This window comes from Zymoseptoria tritici, chromosome 3 (assembly GCF_000219625.1).
Source record: "Zymoseptoria tritici IPO323 chromosome 3, whole genome shotgun sequence".
In the NCBI taxonomy this organism is placed as follows: Eukaryota; Fungi; Ascomycota; class Dothideomycetes; order Mycosphaerellales; family Mycosphaerellaceae; genus Zymoseptoria; species Zymoseptoria tritici.
This window is the reverse complement of record NC_018216.1, coordinates 3,332,459-3,347,241: the sequence shown is the minus strand read 5'-3', so window position 1 is coordinate 3,347,241 and position 14,783 is coordinate 3,332,459. Positions and strand designations below refer to the sequence as shown.

The window sequence follows — 14,783 nt, the reverse complement described above, 5'->3', positions numbered from 1 at the left end:
GAGCTTCCACTGGAACGGATGAACCAAGTTCAGACGCTCGACCAGTAACAACCATGCAGGAGGGACACACTACGTCGCTTCCAATAAACCGGAATCACGGTTGGTCATAGCCTACCGCCTCCTGTCACGGTACCGAACGCGCTTGGCATTCGCAGACACATCTCTTCTCGTCCAGGTCAAAAGTTCGGCTCACCTAACGCAACAGTGGATCCGGCATAGTTCGACGAGGGGTTTGCAACTCATTTCAAGACATGATCTAACGAACCGTACACTTAATATGCTATGCATACATATTGCAGTCCTCCCGCTACCTAGCTTCGCTATGCGCCAACACCTGTGCTATCTGGTCTGCACGAGCACCTCACAGCCAGGATGGCAGTCCGAGATCTCACGCTCAGCGTTTCTGCAGGCCTTTTGAAGGCTATGCATGCCGCCATCCGGCTAGGGTCGCACGCGGCAGTCATTTTTCCACGATCATTGAAGCCAGTCAGAGGTGGGCCGCTTTCTGGAACTGCCTACTTGGACGCTCTGCGAGGTTATGCAGCATGGTCTGTCTCCAAACATCCACATAAGACCCGCTCGACTAAATGCAGACAGGTTTGTCTACAACCATCACCTCCGCCTCCCCATCCCCTACCACGGCTTCGCCAAGTACAGCGCGGTCAAAATGTTCAATGGTCCAAACTCCGCCGTGGACGTCTTCTTTGTGATATCCGGATTCACCCTCAGTTACTCGACGCTCGGCTATATACACAGCAAAGACCACGTCAAAGTTCTCGACTCTCTTGGCTCATCGATCTTCCGTCGATACATCCGAATGTATCTCCCCTGCATCTTCGCCACCTTCATCGCTATGCTAGCTATAGCGTCCGGTGTTGCCGTGAACCCCGATGGCAACGACGTCCTACAGCCGACACTCTGGGCAAATATTCGTTATTGGCTGGCCGACACCGTACGATCTAGCGATCCATTCGCACACGTCGACTCCTGGTACTATCACCATGGTTTCCGAACGCACTATCTCTTCCAGATGTGGACGATTCCGGTGCAATTCAGAGCCAGTATTCTCGTTTACATCTGCTGCGCGGCAGTCTGCAAAATGGACTATCGACAGAGAATCTACACAATTCTCGTAATCAGTCTCGCTTGCATGTGGTGGGAGGCGATTTATGGTGCGTTGCACTTGGCCGGCATGATCATGGCAGATCGTAGGCAATTGAGAGCGAAGCAGCGCTTAGCGGAGTCCACGTCGCTACCTACGACAACAGTCCCTGTTGCGCGGCCCTCTATCGACGACACCGCCGAGGACAGCGCCCTAATCGAGATCCGCGATAAGGAGGACATCGACCTCGAGGGATGGCCCGGAACACAACATGCACGCTCTTGGGTTGGGAAACCGCTACGCACTTTTCTACAATTCACGGAGAGGCATTGGACTCTACTCCGCCAGTTACCTCTCCTGGTACCTGTCTACTACTCGCTTTGCCTGCTCGGTGGGCCCATGAGCGCCCCCGCGACGAACGACCCTCTGCCCTTTAGTCTTCTTGCATGGATCATCCCGCCAACATGGTCGGATGGTGCTAAAAGTCACTTGGCCCCAGCCACTGGGTCAGTCATGCTCATGTACTCCCTCGAGCTGTCGCCTCTACTCCAGCGTCCTTTTGTGGCTTCCTTTTCTCAGTATTTGGGCGAGCTCTCCTTCGGCATATACGCTATGCATAACACGGTCCGATGGATCGTCTGGGAAAAGTGGTTCGTTCCATGGCAAGCGGAGCATTTTGGACCGCCTTCCGAAATGTTGAATTGGGTACCAGGGTATCTTGTCATGACTGTCCTTGTGCTCTGGGCCGCTGAACTTTTCCGCATGGTGGATATACAATGCGTTCGGGTCGCGAGCCGCCTACAAAGGAAGCTGTTCGCCGTTTAGGTTTTAGCTTAGGCACGCAGATCGGTGAAGGAATCAGATTGATCAGTTCTAGCGCAATTCACATGCCGTTCTTTGTCGTCTAATACGTGCAAGCCCAAGAATGAAGCTCGTCCGATAGCGAGGTAGGGTACCCTCATAAGTTATAAGCGAAAAGTGCTACGACTGCAGTTTGTTCGCTAGCACCGGGTGTCGAAGGAAGGCCAATGTTCTATGAATCTAGGCGACGACAGCACAATAGCATCCCACGTTGTACATACGCTTGCACGAGCCTATGGTAAAGCCCGCAAACAGAAAGCCATATGACCAAGAACAAGGGCAGATTGCGATGCGAGGTGCATTTCACCTATATATGCCTCTACTTGCCTACAAACATTGCACAGAATGGCCCGCGCGTCCTTTGCAGGACACATGAAAACCAATTCCTTTATAACACAGACCTATCCTGACCTCCACCTAAAGGAGAAGGGGCAAAGTTTGCTTCTCGATTCCATTCTGCTTCTGTAGTGAGCTAATGTACGACTAATACACCCATGGTATATATAACAAAGACCATCGCAGACTCCATGCATCAAGTGCTCCAGTAAAGGCCGCTCACAACAGCCTTGCCCTTGGATAAAACAACGCTACAAGACGAACATTCAATTGCCTCCCCTCCAGCTCCCCTTAAAATGATGCTTGACCATTGCGCCTGGAGCCTGATCGCCATGAGAGCCGGAATGGCCGACATTCGAGGCGAAGCCATCTATCGGGAGGACAAGAACGTCGCCGAAGAGCTTCGGCTCCGTCATGCCAGTTAGGTTCCGCCAGGTGACGGGTTCGCCGGCCTCATCGCTCAGGTACTCGTAGATGGTTTCTGTCCAGCCGGCCGGGCCGCCGATGCCGAGGACTTCGTCGTTAGAGTAGTCGACTGAATGAGCACTGAAGGGTCGAGTGCGGATCGTGTCGAGGACCTTGTCGACCATACGCCAAAGGACCGGATGGCCTGGTGCGCCGGCCAGCGTCCATTGGCAAAATTGGGTCTCGTAAGTCGTGCCGGCGATGGGAGGTGAGTGGTCGGCTTCGATACCGACTATTAGCCTTGTGGAGTTCTGGAGCGCTTTCGGGACCCAGTCGTGGACGGGCTTGAGCAGTTCTGTGTCGATATCACTGTAGACACCGCCTTCGAGCGCGAGGAGGAGGTAGCGCAGGAAGTCGACACGCATTACACGACGACCCATAGCGTAGAAGACGGGTAGGATATGTGCGTGCGTCGATGATTCGGCCAACTTGGAGACGATGGACTGGGCGCCCTCGTCATCGAGAAGCGTGTAGCTGTACGAGGGACTCTTGCCGATCCAGCTGAGAATATTGTCTGAGTAGTCCTTAGCCTTGTCCGGTTCCCAGCCGAGGAATATTTGATATATGTTGGGTGGAATAAGAGGCAGTCGTTCGGTCGAATTCCGGTCCAGCACGTCGCCATCAACAAGCGACGGCAGGCTTATTTTGACCTTTGTCGCAGACGCGAATAGTCCAAACACGGAAGCACACCAGAGCATGACAACGCCAGCGGCAACGACACGTACGATGCGAAGCCTCGCATAGTTCTTCAGATCGGTGGGCAGGTGGTAGGACTTGGACCAGGGAATGGCTTCGGGTAAGCTGGCGGCGACGGCGCTGGCCATGCTCTTCGCTTTTGCCTGCATGCCCTGCAGCTGATCCATGTCTGCCGACATGATCAAAATGTCGCAGAAGCCCTTGCTAATTGGTGTCGGGCCAAGAAGTCGTTCGTATATCGGATAGCACACACACGACGGCGGGAATCAATCTGCGAAGTGGGGGAATGGGGATGCCGTCGGTTTTGTGCCGCCTTGATAGTTCAGGGCCCCAACTCAATCTCTCTAGTCTCGACTGCCCCTAATGTTAAGCCGCAAAATCATATGATGCGGCGGCCAAAAAGGACGCCGTTGAGCGGTACATGTACCTCTGTAGCGAGCCAACGGATCGACATGATTTCGGATTGGGAGGGGAGGTCGAGCTGTTGTTCCCTCGGTACGCGGAACGGCCACTCAATCTCCGGGAGCAGGCTCATCGCAGAGACGCGCTACAGCAGGAGAGCAGACGCTGCGGCTCATGGTGGCGGACAATTCTCGTGTTCGCCTGCAAGCCGCCAATTGCAATAGCAGGGCTGCTCGGCGTGCCCGAAGGTGGTCTTAGATCTTGCGATGGGTGTGGTGGTGTGGTGGTGTGAGGTGGGTATGTTCCAAACTCAAATCTGGAGTCGCCAGCAACCCAGATCACACGCTTGACCAGATGCAGGTAGTGGACCACACACGTGGTGCCATCAACCCCCCTGGCGCGCATCTCTCTCCGCAAGGTCGGTTGAGATTGCACTGTCGGCCAGCTTGCTGTCCAAGACTTTTCTGGCTTGACACAGTGCCTTCGGGAGTCCGGATCCCTCAGATACACATCCGCCATGTCGTCAATCTGTGTTGTACTCCTCTGGGAAGATGCCCTGCAAGGCTGCGGCTTCTTCAAATCTGGCCGTATGAGGTAGCTCCTCGGTGGATATACCCCCGGCGACAACGCGACGACTCCATTTCCGTGTGCCTTCTTCCGCTGTAGCATTGTATCGGCAAACAAGCGTACTGCACGCCACGTCTGTTCCTGACCGAGTCCTCCGCAAAGCACTTCACTCGCGCGTACCTCTCGGCCGGAGATGACATCCTTCAGTACCTTATCCAACGACGTGGAGCCTCCCAGTATGGAATCGAAGGACGAAGAAACGGCCCTGGACAGCGCCTTGTACGAGGACCGGCTCCCACGGTGGAGAACATCTTCCCAACAGAGGTCACGATTCATTGATGCTCTCTGGGTGGGATTGAACGCCTCCGCGACGATCGCTATTGTCTTTATGAACAAATTGTCAGTCGGCCTGGATCGATCAACGCGAGCACCTGCTGATTCTCTGATTCTCTTCATAGCGTCTTCGCCGATCCGCAGCTGCGCAAAGCACAAATCATGATATCAATGTGGCACTTCGCAGCGACGTTCATAGTCTTGTGTGCCGCATCACGCGGAAGCCGACGGCTATTCACGCCTATACGATTGCCAACTCTGCAAGTCCTTCCGTTGAGTGCTTTCTTCGCAGGATTCTTGCTGCTAAACAACTTGAGCCTCGCAACGAATCCTGTAGGCGTCTACCAGCTGGCGAAGATTCTGACGGCACCCGCCGTGGTCTGGATCAATTTCATCCTGTTCCGGAAGACTATCGAGCGTAACAAGATTTTGGCCGTGCTGATTACTTGCACTGGCGTCGGAATTGTGAGCGTAGATGCGCTCCGCACGAACGTGATCGGGACAGCAATCGCAGGCGCCGCAGTCACTATCACGGCCTGCTACCAGATCTGGATAGGCAAGAAAATCGTCGACTTGGGTGTGGAGGCACCACAGCTCCTGCTCAATCAGTCTGCGACCGCGGTGTGCCTGTTGATTCCGATATCGCTTTGTATAGACACATTTCCAGACTTTTGTAAGCACACACCTTGATGGAAGAAGACCAACAGCAACTAACGCAATATGTCTTGTAAGCGATCATCCCGGCCAACACGCTTCGTTTCTTGTTTGCGGGCGGTATCGTCGCAAGCTTCATCAATCTCTCGCAATTTATGATCATTGGGAGAACGTCTGCGTTGACGGTACGTTTGGAACAGCTGATCTCTGCTCGGTCAAGACTCACATAACATAGTTCAATATCGTAAGCAATATCAAGATGCTATCGATATTATCCCTGGGCTGGTATTCCGAGGGCAGGATATTCACCTTGGTGGATGTCGTCGGCATACTGCTGGCTTTTAGTGGAGCGTGGTGGTATACAAAAAGTTGACCCTAGCAATCGACTGGTATCGCGACAGATCTCAAGCACTTCAAGCCTGCTCTCAAATGCGTCGTGGCGGCGGTTTACCTGCCCTTCGCCTTGACCTTCTTCACTTCCTCCGCCTCCTCCACCTCGTGCTCGTCTCCCTCATCATGATCGTGCTCCTCAAGCCTCAGCTTCATTCTCGCTTCCTCCGTCAACTCCTCCCCATCTTCACCAAGAGTTTTCTCTTCGCGCTTCGGCTTCGGCTTCGGTTCGCCACCACTCAATTGCCACTCCATCAACTTTGCAAAAGCACCAGTCTTGTCCTTGCTCAGCTCTACGTAACTGCCCATCTGTGCCACCTTTCCGTCGGTACCAATGCAGATGATGGTGTCACTGCGTTGGATTGTGCTGAGACGGTGTGCAATGGAAATGGTGGTGTTGTCGCCTCGGAGCAAGCTTTGCAATGCATGATTGACAAGTGTCTCACTCTCAGCGTCCAGAGCCGAGGTGGCTTCGTCGAGAACGAGGATGTCAGGCTCTTTGAGTAACGCTCTCGCAATGGCAATTCGTTGCTTCTGGCCTCCAGACAACTGAGTGCCGCGCGCGCCAGCAAAAGTTTCGAGGCCATCGGGCTGCCAAGGCGAGTCAGTATAGGTTTCAATATCAGTATAACAAGGTACTCACAAAGTCGGAGATGAATTGACAATTAGCTTGACGGGCAGCGGCGACAATCTCACTGCGGCTGGCTTGTGGTCGACCATATGCAATATTCTCAGCAATGGTGCCCGAGAACAGCACAGGTTCCTGCCCAACGTAGCCAATCTTCCGCCTCAATTGCTTTGCATTCATCGTGCTGATATCCTTCCCATCAATGGTTATGCTGCCTTGAATGGGATCGTAGAAGCGCATGAGTAAGCTTGCAACAGTGGACTTTCCGGCTCCCGATGGCGCGACGATAGCCACGTTGCTTCCTTGAGGAATCTTGAATGTGAGGTCCGTGAAGATCTTCAGCGCTGGCCGTGTTGGATACGAGAAGGCGACATCCTTGAACTCGATCGTTCCTCGAGCCGACTTGACCATGTCACCTTTCGTGGGAGAAATTGTGGGCTGACGGTCTTGTAGCTCGAACAGCCGACTGGCCGCACCCACTCCCTTCATCAGCTCGGAGTAGAAAGATGACAGACCGAAGAGACTGCTCCCAGCATATCCCGTGTACATGAGGAAAGTTGTAAGGTCACCAACGCTGATTGCTCCTGATTTGACCATGCCTCCTCCGACATAGAGCAACACGAGGAAAGTCAGGTTGCCCATGAACCCAGAAGTAGAGAAGAATGTCGCGGAGATGAAGGCCTCCTTTCGGCCAAGGAAGAAGATCTTCCTGACTTGCGTGTTGTATCGGTGCACCTCTTGCTGCTCTCCGGCGAAGGCCTGACTAGTGCGCACATTGCCCAGCCTCTCCTCCGCAATCTTCGTGAGGGTACCAAGATTCTTTTGTATCCGGCGAGAGAGATTGCGAATTGCACGACCGTAAAGAAAGGCACCGAGTGCTACGGGAGGAAACATGATGGCCAGAATTCCCGTGAGCTTGAGGCTGACATATCCCATCAACGATAGTCCAGCGGTTGCGGATACCAATGATCGCATTCCATCCGAAAGATTCTGTGTGATGCTCTTTCCAACGATGATCGTATCGCTTCCCAGTCTGCTGATGAGATCTCCCACGCGATTTGCGTCGAAGAATTCAGCATTTTGCACGAACGTCCTCTTGAACAACGAACTCCGCAGTTTTGTGACAATTCTCTCTCCCACAATCCTCAAAAGAATGATGCGTCCATAGTTGGCACACGCTCCGGTCGCCAGAAGCAGACCGAGTCCGATGTAAAAGTGTTCCATCTCGAGGCCGAACAGAGTCCCTTGCTCCGCTGTGGCAGCATCCAAGATCTTTCCGATACTGAACGGAATGGTCATCGTGATGCTGCTGCTGATGAGCAAGAAGAGGAATGCCCAACTCAAGATTCGCAACTCGGGACGAGCAATCTTCAACAACCGCCAGACCTCTTGCCGACCTCCACCGGGCTTGCCCTTACCATCTTTGCCTCCACCGGAGAGTTTTGCGCTGAGATTGATCTGCGAAGCTTTCGCGGCTTTGTCCGACTTTTTGAAGTTTTGTGTCTCATCCTCGGCGTCCTCATCGGCCGGATCGCTGGACTGCTTCGCCGCCTGCCCGCGGGACTTCTCTTTCCCGGATGGTTCGGTGACCGCACGCGCTTCGTGGGAGGGCTTCGAGGTCTGCAGCAGTCGCTGTTGTGCTATGGCCACAGACAACGACTGCTTGATCGCGGTACCTTTGGAACACGTCGCCGGGCGTGAGAGTGGTCCATTCCGGCTGGTGAAGAGATTTCGTAGTTGTGAGGATGGTAAGGCGCCAGCCCGCAGTCCAACTTGCGTCGTACATGTCCATCCCGGCCGCTGTGGTTCACCTATGCAGCTCCGTATTCTGGTTGTGAACAACGCGCCATTTCCCAAACTGTCCCACGCCCGCCGCGCAAGGATGTTCGGCCCACGCAAGGCCATCGCAGTGGCAGCGATTCCCCTTCTTCGCCACGACTCGTCGCCAATCCGTCAAACTCGCAGTGTCGCACTATTGCCCGCCTTTTCCAATCGACATGATCGATGACGCGAATACCAATGGACCGTCCAAGCAACACGCAAGATGTCCAGAGAGATCTAATGTCGTGAGTATCGACGTCAACAAGGCTGAATGAAAGGCGAACGGAAGAGTTAGGCAGGTGCTACACCAATGGTATACACGTCGTGGATGTTTCGTTGTCGGACGTGGGGAGGATCCCTGGATGTCATGTCAATGCAACGGCCACAGCTCCGACGTCGAAGACCCCGGCTTCCCCAGCTCTGAACAGGTCACGTGAAGATTCAAGGTCTCGTCGGAGGTGGATTGTCACTGAGGATGATATTTGAACGGAGCCGGAAGACTCGCATTGTATGACAAAGCAGTCTAGCGAACTGGATCATCTGGCTGTGTCGTCGCTGTCGTGGCTAGGCTACGGTCGCGAGACACCAGACTGACCACATTCTACTACCAAGTTTGTGGTGATTGCAAGCATACTCGTCTGCTTCTCGAGAGGACGCTTGTTCGTGACTCTTCTGCTAGCCAATCTTTTCCGCGACATTGACACGATCGCAGACTCCATTACTCAGGCGCTCTCATAGTACACTCTCCTCCCTCAATACCCAGTAGCACCTGGCGCCTTCTCGTCCTTCCTCAAGTTCACCAACAGCTCCCTCATTTTCGCCTTGCCACTACCTGCCGCACCTCCCGATGTCCCCTTACCACTCAAATCCACCAGCTTGGCAATTCTCTCCCAGCTCGTGCCTCCGCTTGTGGTGTCCTCCCGGTTCTTCAAAAACTCCTCTGCCTCCTTCCTCGTCTGCGCGATTTGCTTGTCCTTGCGGTTGTTGTAGTTCTCGTAGAATTCATCCACTGCCTGCTGGGCAGCTTTCACAGTCTCCGCCTTCTTTCCAGCCGACACCTCATCGCGATGCTGAATTTGAAGATCGCGACGTTCGCGCCATTCCCGTAGAACCTCAGGCTCAGCCTCGTCGACGTAGGTGGATGACTGGTATGGAAGGGTCGTAGAGCCAGTAATACTGCCACCTGGTGCGACTGCTTCATTGGACGTGTCGACCGCCGGAAATGATGATTCGAAATCGTCCATCGCACCGTTCATGTCATGGTTGCTGCTTCCACCACCTCCACCCAGAAGATCATCGTCGTCGTCATCATCGGCATCGGCGACTGTGGCAGTGTTGTCGGCACTTGATGCGAATAGCTCAGCATCCTCTCCTAGTGCTGCTCGTTCGCGGGCAAGGAAGTCGGAGGGTTCTTCGCTGTCGAGGGCGTCGAGTGAGGACTGGCCAGTCGCCTCTGTCTTGCCTGAATGTCATTAGCTTGTGCAAGTGAGACTCCGTCCAGTGAACGGGCATACCAGCGTCAAAGTCGTCGAGAGAAGGAAACCTGTCCGCCATGTTCGCGGTGCCTGATCTTCCGTCGTCGATTTGGTTCGCGTCTCGAGGCTATATGTGTGGAGCTGAGGTAATGGAACGGGCTTCAGTGCAATCTCGAAGTCAGTTGATAGGTATGGAGGAAGTGCGGTGTCGAACAGATCGGATCGTTGATTGTTGGTGCTTGCCAGAAGGCACGATCACAAGGAAAGCTGGTGGCCCCTGCGACTTGCGACGCTAGCGCAAACAGCTCCGCCAAATACCGTCAAGCTTGTCTTGCTCACAACGGATCTTCACTTTCTTCGCAAACCACTTCTGATCCTTTACATCCTCCTCGCGTCGGCCGCACTTTACTTCATCCTCGGCAATCATGTCCTACTCCGATGATGCGGTCCGTGGAAAGCTCGACTACCTCGAACCGACCCAAGACAGCATTGTGACCGTCGCGCAATGGATCATGTTCCACCGACGACACGCAGACCGCACTGCAGCACTCTGGCTGGCACGACTACAAGACACGCCCAGCTCCTCCAAGCGTCTCAATCTGATCTACCTCGCCAATGAAGTCGTACAGCAATCGCGTGCACGTTCAAAACAAGACTTTCTTCTCGCGTTTGAGCCATTGATCGCAGATGCGACAGCGTTGGCATACAAGGGTGCGAGTCAAGACATGCAAGGGAAGCTGAGGAGAGTGGTCGAGGTCTGGCGGCAGAGGAGCATTTTCGATCCGAGAATTCAGGAGCAACTGGAAAAGAGGTGTGATGAACTCGACAAGAGCAAGTCATCAGGGAAGACACTAGGAGGAGGCGCGAGATTGGGAGGCAGTCTGTTTGGAGGAGGTGGTATTGCACCGGAGCTGGAAGCTATCAACAAGAGCCAGGTGGCCACAAGCAAGGCCGAGTCGTCTGCACAAACGCCAGTCGCAAACGCAAATAACGAGTATGCGAAAATGACTGATCCTGCGACACCTGTGCCAAGTGCTCCAGTCCGAGCGGCTAAGCTACGCGGTTTGGTGAAGGAGCTGATGGCGGCACAAGGAGCGGTGCAAGCGAGTTTGCAGGCGCGAAGAGAGCTGGTATCAGGCTTGGAGAGGCTGTTGGAATCGAACCGGGCGAAGGTATCCGAGGAGGAAGCCAGCGCAGCAGACTTGACCAATCGCATCGAAACGATGGAAGGTACCATTCGCGATGTTGAGGATAGCATCATGCGCGGACAGGACGTCCCGTCTCACGACCATGGCATGACTAACGGCGAAGAAGACTGGAATCAACGTCCTGACATGGAGGAATTCACACCACCGCCTCCAGATACCGAAACGATGAAACCGCCACAACAATCAGAAACATCGAACGACGCCAAGCAGTCCGAACAGATGTATACCACGACTACCGGTGCAGACGTGATTGAAGAACAACCGCCAAACTTCAACGAACCTCCGCCTCAGCAATCCTACATCCAGAACCAAGACACGATCGCGGCGGATCAAGCGCAGAAGTCACTTCTCGAAACTCTGAATGCCTTGAGTTCGAATAACCACATTCGTGCCGCGTCGAGTGAGGACCACACGAACCCGACGGCTGGCAGTCCGGGCGATCCGAGACTGAAGCGGAGGAAGATGAGCCACAAATCGAGCGCGGCAGAGGAGGATGACTTTCTGAATGCAGGTGTTGGTGGGGTGGACGAGGAGGGCATAAGTGCAATGTTGCAGCATTCATGAATAGGGGTTCGTGGAGTGGACGAGGAGGGCATAAGTGCAATGTTGCAGCATTCATGAATAGGTCGCGAGGACACGATACTATCGCGGCAGTTCTGCGAGTTCTGCTACCATCCCTGTGTCGTATGAGAGCGCTGTTAGCGAAAGTCTTAGAAAGCGAGCCAAAGTTGAAAGTCTCGGACGCTGCGTTGATCTTCTCGCTCTCTGCCTCTGCCTCCACCTTCTTCCACGCCTGCGGGCGTGCGCGGAGGTTGTAGACGATGGAGTGCAATTCGTCGTATCAAAAATACTCCCCGTTTTGAGCTCCAGCACATGATCGTGCAATTTCTTTTCGACGTACCATTTGACCCTCCTCTCCCAAAACGCACGCACAGCGTGAGCAGTCACGAGATCTGCAGCACATGTTAACGCCTGCGGCTATGTTCACGACTCCGTCTCTCCCTCTTCGAATTCCACCAGCGCCCGGCCTGCCTTAGCCATATCGCCCTCCTTCAACACCACCTTGCTGACTTTTCCGTCCGCCGGTGCACGAATCACAGTCTCCATCTTCATGCTCTCAATCACGATTAGAGGCTGATTCTTCTTCACCTCGTCGCCTTCTTTGCACATCACTCTCAACACCTTGCACGGCATCGGCGCAAGAACCGAGTTGGCCACGTCTTTCAGACCCAATGCTTTCTCGGCCCAAGGAGGCAGAACCAGGTGTAAGCGGTGTTGGCGACCTTGTGAGAATAGGGAGAGAGATGTCGACTCTGCTTCGGGAGATAGCACAAGTGTCGAGTCAAGCCGAGTGTGAGGGAAAAATGTTGATAGGCTGTGAGTGTGTAGGTTGTAGGTTGATGTGATCGCATAGGTATTCGAGTTCACCGTGACGTGATAAGTGCCTCCCTCAGTCTTCAGAACTTGTACTGGGACTGGTTTTGGAGTTTTCTGCGGGTCTGTGTAGGTTTGCGCGAGGTTGAATGTTCTCGGCTGTGGAGCGTTGCCAAACCCGATCGTTTGCACGGGGAGTTGAGGAGAGCGGTGCTTCGCAAGGTCTGCCTCGTACAATCCAATGGCAGCTTGGGCCCAGATCTCGTCGGTCACTGGCTCCTCCACAAATAGCTCATCGTGATGCTTCGGGATGTAGCCAGTCTCGACGTTGCCCGCGATGAAGTCTGGGCTGAGGCAGACTTTCTTGCAGAACTCAATATTGGTGGTAGGCCCAGCGATTTCGTACTGTTCCAGAGCGGTCACCATCTTCTGTAAAGCGGCAGTCCGGTCAGGTCCGCTGACGATGAGCTTAGCGATCATGGGATCGTAATGGCTGGATACTTCATCACCTTCCACAAATCCGGCATCGATGCGAACACTCTCCGATTCTGCGGGTGTCCGGAGGTGAAGCAACTTGCCAGTGGACGGGATGAAGTTCATGCTGGGATCCTCCGCGTAGATGCGTGCTTCAATGGCATGGCCACGACTTCTGATTCTCTCCTCGACCTCTGCCTGTGTGAGAGGAAGCTTGCCACCCTCGGCGACGATGATCTGCCAGCGTACAAGGTCTTCGCCTGTGACCATCTCGGTGACCGGATGCTCGACTTGTAACCTCGTATTCATTTCCATGAAGAAGAATTCGCCCGAGTCGTTGTCGAAAATGAACTCTACGGTTCCCGCACCCTCATAACCCACAGCAAGCGCAGCCTGTCGTGCCTTCTCCCACAAATCCTGTCGAATATCCTCGGCAAGGTTGGGTGCAGGAGACTCTTCCAACACCTTCTGATGTCGTCGCTGGATACTGCAATCACGTTCGCCCAATGCAACACAATTCCCGTGCTGATCGGCGAACACTTGGACTTCAATGTGACGCGGCGTGGTGATGTACTTCTCGACCAACATCACATCGTCTCCGAACGAACTCCTGGCTTCCGACTTGGCCGAGTCAAGCTGCTGATGAAACTCTTCTGCCTGCATAACAATACGCATACCTTTTCCACCGCCGCCTTTGACGGCTTTCAGCAATACCGGGTAGCCCATTTTCTCGGCTTCTGCTTCCAGAAACTTGGGATCTTGGTTCGATCCGTGATAGCCCGGGATACATGGTACGCCAGCATCAATCATGATCTCTTTGCTGCGGCTCTTGTCGCCCATTGCTTCGATGGCCTTGTGAGGTGGTCCGATGAATTTGACGCCGGCGTCGGTACATGCTTTGGCAAAATCGGCATTCTCGCTGAGGAAGCCATAGCCCGGGTGAATCGCCTGACAGCCCTGCTCCTTGGCGACTTGGATGATACGAGTGCCGTTGAGATATTGATCTGTGCTGCCCAAGTTGACTGCGAAGGGAGAGCTCAAGGCATGCTGACTGTGCCGATCCGGATCCGTGTAGAGAGTGGTGGTTCGGATACCGTATTGAGACGCCGTTCTTCCAACTCGGAGTGCAATTTCTCCTCTGTTGGCGATCAGAATGGACTTCAATGGCTCCGGAGCCTGATCGCGTGCCGCAGACGCTGTGGAATTCCATCGCTGTCCAGTTCGCGGCAAGGATGTGTTGACGGATGCACGCAACGCTCGGAATCTGGCGGCCGAAGACACTGTACGCATTGTGATTGTGAGGATGTAGCAATACAATCAACGGCAAGCTCGCTCCATGGGCAGACGCAAAGAAATCTCAGGTCAGCTCACCCAAGGAGTAGAGCGTGAAGTCGAGACGGGAGCTCGTTCCTTTGAGCCGATCCCTCGGCGAGGATGTGGGAGGAGTAGTTCTAAAGCCGGCGCTGGCCGACCAAGATTTGCAAGGATATATAAACGTCGGGTATAGTTCTAGGTAGGACGTGAAAGAGATATGGCTTGTCTTGTAGATACAGACAAGTCGCGGATAGCCAACGCGTAGAGGGCGCAAGAGGCAGGGGAAGCGGTGCAGATGGTAGATGTATAGTTCTGGCACTTGGTACAGCAAAGGAGAGTCTTCCTCCCATCCAGGTCGCGTCCAATATATATTGGCATGCGAGGGAGCATATGCTTTGGAGAAGGTCTGGCGGATATCGTAAGGGCCATATTCTGGAGTAATACCGTATGATATGCTGCCTCCACCAAGATGTACATCGATGGATGCATGTATCTAGGCTAGGCCAAGCAAGAGTTGGACATTGCCCCTCGTCGTCATTGTGCAATGGAAGTACTTCCATCTTCTTCACGGTGCGGGCTTGCCCAAACAACTACTCCAGCACTCGTACGTCTCGCCAATTCCGCCTTCTGGTGTGCTTGATGCTCAGTGAAAGATCATGAGGTGGTGACGTTCATCTCCAGCA

The 14,783-nt window shown here is 54.0% G+C and overlaps 7 protein-coding genes across 7 annotated transcripts; 3 read left to right on the top strand and 4 right to left on the bottom strand.

The window, feature by feature from the left end:
* Positions 1–236: 236 nt before the first annotated feature.
* On the top strand, positions 237–2,005 carry MYCGRDRAFT_103968 (uncharacterized protein; the record flags this gene model as incomplete). The annotated part of the gene is made up of 2 exons (XM_003854119.1): positions 237–548; positions 598–2,005. 2 exons carry the CDS (start codon positions 373–375, stop codon positions 1,925–1,927), a joined length of 1,506 nt encoding a protein of 501 aa, XP_003854167.1.
* A 398-nt stretch (positions 2,006–2,403) lies between these two features.
* On the bottom strand, positions 2,404–3,825 carry MYCGRDRAFT_103966 (uncharacterized protein; the record flags this gene model as incomplete). The annotated part of the gene is made up of 1 exon (XM_003854078.1): positions 2,404–3,825. One exon carries the CDS (start codon positions 3,637–3,639, stop codon positions 2,566–2,568), a length of 1,074 nt encoding a protein of 357 aa, XP_003854126.1.
* A 483-nt stretch (positions 3,826–4,308) lies between these two features.
* MYCGRDRAFT_70537 (uncharacterized protein) lies at positions 4,309–5,789 on the top strand (the record flags this gene model as incomplete). Its single annotated transcript, XM_003854120.1, has 4 exons — positions 4,309–4,828; positions 4,888–5,435; positions 5,495–5,601; positions 5,652–5,789. 4 exons carry the CDS (start codon positions 4,623–4,625, stop codon positions 5,787–5,789), a joined length of 999 nt encoding a protein of 332 aa, XP_003854168.1.
* A 74-nt stretch (positions 5,790–5,863) lies between these two features.
* Positions 5,864–8,550, bottom strand: MYCGRDRAFT_70532 (ATP-binding cassette permease; the record flags this gene model as incomplete). Its single annotated transcript, XM_003854077.1, has 2 exons — positions 5,864–6,397; positions 6,450–8,550. 2 exons carry the CDS (start codon positions 8,337–8,339, stop codon positions 5,864–5,866), a joined length of 2,424 nt encoding a protein of 807 aa, XP_003854125.1.
* A 236-nt stretch (positions 8,551–8,786) lies between these two features.
* On the bottom strand, positions 8,787–9,932 carry MYCGRDRAFT_103961 (uncharacterized protein; the record flags this gene model as incomplete). Its single annotated transcript, XM_003854076.1, has 2 exons — positions 8,787–9,717; positions 9,770–9,932. 2 exons carry the CDS (start codon positions 9,807–9,809, stop codon positions 9,008–9,010), a joined length of 750 nt encoding a protein of 249 aa, XP_003854124.1.
* Positions 9,933–10,136: 204 nt separating this feature from the next.
* On the top strand, positions 10,137–11,103 carry MYCGRDRAFT_57422 (uncharacterized protein; the record flags this gene model as incomplete). The annotated part of the gene is made up of 1 exon (XM_003854121.1): positions 10,137–11,103. A coding segment is annotated over one exon (948 nt), but the record flags the coding sequence as incomplete, so codon positions are not given.
* Positions 11,104–11,922: 819 nt separating this feature from the next.
* Positions 11,923–14,125, bottom strand: MYCGRDRAFT_70525 (uncharacterized protein; the record flags this gene model as incomplete). Its single annotated transcript, XM_003854075.1, has 1 exon — positions 11,923–14,125. The coding sequence occupies one exon, from the start codon at positions 14,074–14,076 to the stop codon at positions 11,923–11,925; it is 2,154 nt and encodes a 717-aa protein (XP_003854123.1).
* Between the last annotated feature and the right edge of the window lie 658 nt (positions 14,126–14,783).